At 41.8% G+C, this 6,571-nt stretch overlaps 1 protein-coding gene across 2 annotated transcripts; it reads right to left on the bottom strand.

Moving 5' to 3' along the window:
• Positions 1–248: 248 nt before the first annotated feature.
• Positions 249–5,841, bottom strand: LOC139219326 (protein CutA homolog). 2 transcript variants are annotated; one of them, XM_070851151.1, is made up of 6 exons: positions 5,737–5,841; positions 5,046–5,194; positions 4,247–4,306; positions 3,326–3,371; positions 3,176–3,225; positions 249–351 (listed from the first exon to the last, which is right to left on the bottom strand). In XM_070851151.1, the coding sequence occupies exons 1-6, from the start codon at positions 5,839–5,841 to the stop codon at positions 249–251; spliced, it is 513 nt and encodes a 170-aa protein (XP_070707252.1). The 2 variants fall into 2 exon arrangements, with proteins under 2 accessions (XP_070707252.1, XP_070707253.1); XM_070851152.1 differs by having other exon boundaries at positions 5,740–5,841.
• Between the last annotated feature and the right edge of the window lie 730 nt (positions 5,842–6,571).

Below are 6,571 nucleotides of genomic sequence, written 5' to 3'. Positions count from 1 at the left end.
ACCTGTCTTTTCAATGGCTGTGGTACAGAGCTCTTTAAAAGACTGAAAATAAATCTCCACAGTTCATCATGGAATTTTCAGCGAAAAGGTCAGAGCAGCAAAATAGTCAAAATGCAATGCATCACACTTTTGTTCAGTGTGCTTTCTGAACCTTTTGATCTGAAGCCTTCAAACAACAGCCTGCACACATGGCTCAGCTTCCTTGTTCAGCAGTCCACGCGGAGATTGGCTTTGATTTTAATGATGTATCAGTCGTCTGGAATGGCTTCATCCATCCACTTCACGTAAGCCAGACTGCCGTCCTCCACCAGGAAGCTGAGGACTTCTGGGTTTGCATAGGGGTGGACAGACCTTGAAGGGCCCCAAGTAAAGAGGATAAAAATAAAGCGAAGAATAAAATAAGATAAAATCAAACAAGACAGATTAAGAAGCAGTCAGAAAGTACAGTGCAAGATATGAATAAACAGTCCCAAATTCAACCTGCAGTAGCAAACAGAAAAGTATTAAGACTTATTTCTATAGGAGTTTCTTCCTGATATGTGATGCATGACAAAGAGCATTGCAGTAGTCGAGCCTACTGAAGATGGTGTTGACGAAATGCTGAGTGGAAAACATCAAAACAATAGCCATTGAAAAATGGCTATTTCAGTAATTTTACTTCAATTAAAATGCCTGATTCGGGCCTATAATTGTTCATTGGTGAGTTGATTGTTTGCTTTTAAAAGTGGCTTAACAGCGGCTGATTTTAGGTCCTGTGGGAAACAGCCTGAGAAAACAATGCATTAAAAACATTTCTGAAAAAGCCTGCAGGGAGAGAATACCAATACAGCAAGAGGAAGATTTCAAATATTGTACAATTTCCTCCGTGGTTATATGGTTGATAGGATCAAATTCTACCATGCTAATGAAATTTGTTAGGGTTTGTGGAAGCAAAGGACAATACATACCCCAAACCTGATATGGAGGAACTGACAGCTTGTCAACTGACGGCTGATTAATTTCATGATATAGTGAATAAACGTTCAGGGGGCTACTGACACAGGGGGGGGGGGTTGTCAGCCAATCAACAGCAGAAAAAAAGGCACAAGCATTAGTATTCATTTTGGCAAAGGCATCACAGAAGAGTTAACTGTAGTGCTCAGTGCTTTTTCGCCACCTGCATTCAGCTTCTTCATATTCTTTTTTTTTTTTTTTAAATTCGAAGGAGCTGTTGCTTTCATGTCACCTCTGTTATTGGCAAGGTTGGTGTTACAGAATGTTCTCAGTAGGAGTGGAGGCAGCACCTTTTGTTTTATCAGAGGATCTCAAAAGGGTTGAGGCAGGGGAGAGTGAAAGGAGGAGGAAACAGGAGACCGATCCATTAGCTAGTCATCAAAACGCTGACATTGACGCCGTGCTGACTTCATGGTGCTGAGGCGGCTGTGCGTAAAGGGTGCATCATATTATGCATGGGTGTCGCAGGATGAACCAAAAATGGTCGGTACTTTTATCTCCAGATCTGCTTGGGTGGAGGTTACCTGTCCAGAGTCCCGAGAACAAATTGAGGCTATTACTATAGTTGATCCCTTTCAGAAAGCAGGCTTTGCTGAGCCATGCGTTCACTGATAACAGTCTGCTGAACCTGTTGATCGCTCTGCTGGCCTCTGGCAGTGGTCCACTAATAAAACTGGGCTTCCAGTTTGTCCACACAGACAGTTTAGGTTCATTGAAATCCTGCTTTAACACATCTGATTTATCTCTGCATATATCAGTGCCCCCCACATGGAGAATGATGTAATTATTTTTTGGGTTCTTTATTGGTTGAGGTGTTATCTCTTAAATTGCCGACCGAATTCAGTATGCTTCAATTGTCTTACTGCATCTCCCTCAACTAGAGTTCCAGGTTCAATGATCTCTTTCCCTTTCCTCAACATGAGACTTTTTCATCTCCACTATACTATAAATTTTGCTCTCTGTAGGATCACAGTGTTGTGCTTATCTTCTGATTTTGCAACCAATTGATCGCAGCAGGTGGAAATACCAATTATAGCACATGAGCTCGCTGGTTTCGTTTCAGGCAGTCTTGGGAAAGTTACATGCCATTTAGAGAGAGCTGTCCTTTTAAATCTTTTCAAGTCGAGTCCTGATGAGCTAACTTATCGACTGAAGACACTGGCAGAGGCTTGTGGAGTTCAGTCAATCTTCTGCTATGATTTATGACTGTCTGTGTACTTTATCGATTCTGATGAGCAGAGAGGTATAATCCATTCCGGACACAATTCTGTCAGTAGTCCACTTAGTTACTGTTGGGTTGCATTAATGTTGTGGGTAGCAGAGTTGTCATGAATGGTCCTCCCAATGATTTAGTTGTTATAGGAAGCTTTTACAGGTTACATAGTTTGTAATTAGGTTGGGAAAAGTAGGAAAAAGGAGCAGAGACAACAGCTTCGCAGAGAGCAAGAAACAGGAGTGTTTGCCCCGTAGCAAAGCAGGAAGCCGCAACCATTAGAAGTTGCTACAAATTTTCAACCTCCGTGCCGTGCATTGTAAGAAATGCAATTTCAACGACTTGGCACATCCACAAGTCGAATAGCCTGATGCTGCAATCACAAATGGCCGAATGGAAAGAAATATAGATGATCAATCTTATTGGTTATTCGCTGGTGTTGTAACGGGCTATTTATTTCAAGTAGTACATATGTGGCATCCCAATTATTAATGTGTTAGCACAGACAGTACATCTACCACCTTCTACAGTTCCATAACAAAAACAATCTGTTATTCATGAACACTTTAGACACCTAGTTCTGCATGTGGATGTTTTATTAAGTCAAACTATTATCCAAATATAATCTTCAAGCTGAAGTGACTAAATCCTGTTCTGTTTCTCCAAATAACTCTTACTCACAGCCATTGTGAATTAGGAAGTATGTAAGCGACGATATATTCTCAAGTATGCTTTTTATGACTTCAGTTTTGTAAGTGTTAGATCACAGTGATTGCTTTCGTTGAACAGTGCTGTGACACACCCATTTGCTCTGCAGTGAAGTAATAGCACACAGTACAAAATAAAGCCCAAGTTGTTAGAAGTTAGAGCATGCCCACAGTAGCATGCAAAGCTTAAGCATCGCGTCATTTGATGTACAGTTTTCATGAATTTGAAATATCATGAATATTACATAAAGCAGCTTCTCACCTCACATAATCTATGACTTGCTGGATCCTGGAGGTCTTTGTTTTCACCAGCTGCAACAACAGTGACATCTCATCTTACACTTCCGCTCTCTATTTCAACACGCCTGTTGAGTGCATGTTGATCACAATAGGACTTTCTTGGTCAGCTTACCATCAGGGTTTCAGATGCGTCCTGAATTTCACCTTTCCAGTAATACCTAAGGAACGAGAAAACATAAGATATTTGAGCTGCACTAACTGAACTGTGCTACAAACAGGGTCTGTAAATTAGTAGGGACTGAAAAGTACTAGTACTTGATGCTGGAAAGCTTTTTTTTGAAAGAACACACCAATCAAAACTTGCCCAACCATGTACTCTGGCCACAGTGATTTTGAGTGACACTGTCACACTGTTCCCAACAGGCTTTTATGGTGTCAAGTGCAAAACTGCCTCTTTGCTTTAAACATTGCACTTTTTTGAGATATTGTGAAAGACAGAAAAATCCAAACTAAGAGCCGGAAGGTAAACGTGTGCGATGTGAAACGTCAAAATAAATGTTGAAGACTAAAAGAGCCCAGATATAACGGCAACGCATTCATTACACACCTGCGCTCACACACACACACACAAAACCCCGCACCACCTCTATCACCGCCCTCACCCCTGAACTAATCCAACCACATCCTCTATTTTTAGGCTAAACCTTTGTTTTCCAAACAGGTTTAAATGCTGCTTTCTCTATTCAGTTATCCTCCTATTCTCTATGGAGTCCCTGAGGTCTTTTTTCCCCTTGTTTTTTCTTTTGTGGTTATGCATTAACAGGAAAACTAATCCGTGCTTATAATCATATGACCACTAACTGCCACTCAGGCTCTAGTGATGGGAAAACTGATAAAAGCATTCAGATGCAGTCCATTCAACTTGTTGTTTCCTAGGCAACCTATGTAGTAGAGAGAGAAAAAAAAAGGAACGTATGTGTTTATGTACTGACGTATGTAAGCGTCTGCACATGTGAGAGACATCATAACTAAGCCGGCCTTTGGGCTTGTGCGTCGGCTAGTTGTGTCAAAGTGGGGGTCAAATTTGATTTACATTGTTGAGGTCCTTGAGAGAATGTTAATGCTGGCTGCCAGGCGCCTCTCCATGATTGCCCTGGAAAAGAAATACAGAATAGCAGGGAGTGTGGGTGAAAACAGAAGGAGCAGACATGAAAAGAGAGGAAAGAGAAATTAATCGCTCATGAAACAAAAAGCTGTTTGTCAATTACACCATGAAACTGAGCCGTTCACTGAGGTGCTCTTCAAGCAGGCCACAGGAGAGCATTTTTATGATCTACATTCAAAAAAAGATGGTGCTTTCTGCTGCTCAGCTGATACTGTAGTTTTATCATCAGCTCGGCCATGCCCCCCCCCTCCTCTAACCAGTGTCTCTGAAGGAAGTGATTTACATGTCTGGCACCCGTCTTGACACGTGGTAAATAGAGCTCATTAGCATGCAGCTGAAACACAAACACTGCGCTCCACCAGTTGTGGCTTTGACAAAATTCCATCTCTCCTCCACACAGAGAAGTCAAACTTACTGTATGTCGGGCTGATTGACTTTGACTTTCACCGATTTCCAAATCCAGACCAAAGGAGAAGAATTTAATTAGCAGCCAGATTTTTCGTATTTTGGGAACTTATTCGCTTTCTTAGCCAGAGTTAGATGATCATCTCCAAGAGCGGTAAAACAATACTTACTTGATCTCCAAGAGGGAAGATTTGCGTATATCCCAATGAGTGGAACTATTCCTTTGACATATTTGGATCATTTCACATTACAAATGACACCACATGTTTCCAAATTTTGCTTATACCCCATTATTTCTGTAAGCTATGATTCACTAGTGTACCTGCCAATGTCCTTGGCTGCCTGTTCGTTGGGGCTGTTGACCAGAAGGACAGAGTGGTGGCCTGGCATATAGCTCCCTGTGAAGGCTGAATGAAGCTGGACTCCGATGGACCACAGCCCAGGATACATGGACACGGACAGCACCAAAAGCTGGAGAGGGTTGGGTCCGGCGTGGGTGCAATAAAGGACAAAAAAGAACATCTCAAAGTGTTGACATGTCAGCGTTACCTCGCACACTTTAAGAGCACGTTTGCGGCGTCCCTTGGCGATGTTTGTGCATGTCATAAATTATTTGGGCATTTGGCTATTTCATTTTTTATTTATGTGTGGATGATTCAAAGCTATGACTCAATTTAATTATCTGCTGCCCCCTGAAAAGATTGCCATGTTTGGATTGGATTGGATTGAGTATTTATCCTCTTATTATTTGGAGCTGTCTGTCACAGATAAATGAGTGTGGGCCTTGGCTAGGACGCAGTGACCAATTTATAATCTGTCCTACTTCTCTGCACAGCACAGCATTTCAGCCAGGCATGGGTGCATGTAAATCCACACACAAAAATGTTAGAAAAAGTACAATTAATAACCATCTAGCATTTCCGACATCAGATCCCTGCTGTTAGGGACTTTTTCAAAGTTTTCAAATGGAGAACTGATAAAAAAACAACGTGTATGAAATAATCACAGCTTACCACACATGACATGAGCAGCACCGGCCGTAAGACTGAATGGAAAACAGCCTCTTTGTGGCATCGCTGGAACAGACACTCCATCCTGTTAGTGGCCGCCAGTGTCATTCCCAGAGTCCGGCTGGTGCAGATAATAAGAGGGACAAACTGTGCACAACTTCGTTCATAAAAGCGCTGAGAATTTCCCCTGAGATAATTATTGCTCCTTCATTTTTTATTTTTTTTTAGAACAATTTGGCACAACTGCTTTGTGAGAGCGAAAATCAATCTGAAAACTCATTACCTCCATAGGAGAAGTGCCTTGTGTTGACAGGTACTGGAGGTCGGACGGTCAAAGGCAGGGATAAATCTCCGCGCCGTTCGATTGGTCGCTTAACATTTCCTGACACGCCGGCGACCAATAAAATCGCGGGTTCACCTCAGCTGTCCCGCCTCCGGGCCTCGGTCATAATCGGCTTTGGCGTCTTTACCGTATAAACACAAGTTCACTCAGCCTCACATGGTGCGTCTGTGATGGCGGTGGGAAGCAGTGAACCCACCAAACCACAGGACAGTAAAGTTCTTTGAACAATAAATATGTTTTATCTAGTTCATTTCTAGCCTTTCCACCTTTATTAACATCATTTTCCCTTTTATTCAACCTCTTATATTATCCTGAATCTGTGTGACTGTTATCAATGGTGCCCAAGCACATTTACTCCATAACTGTACTTTAAAAAACTGCTTTACTTCAGTGTCCCTTTCATGCTACTTTACATATTTCAGAGGAAAATGTTGTACTTTGCAGTTTTTACCATATGCATTGCAGATTAGGATGTAACATGCAAAACATATGATC

The sequence above is a fragment of the Pempheris klunzingeri genome, chromosome 19, assembly GCF_042242105.1.
Source record: "Pempheris klunzingeri isolate RE-2024b chromosome 19, fPemKlu1.hap1, whole genome shotgun sequence".
Taxonomy (NCBI): Eukaryota; Metazoa; Chordata; class Actinopteri; order Acropomatiformes; family Pempheridae; genus Pempheris; species Pempheris klunzingeri.
This window is presented reverse-complemented; position numbering and strand designations above follow the sequence as displayed.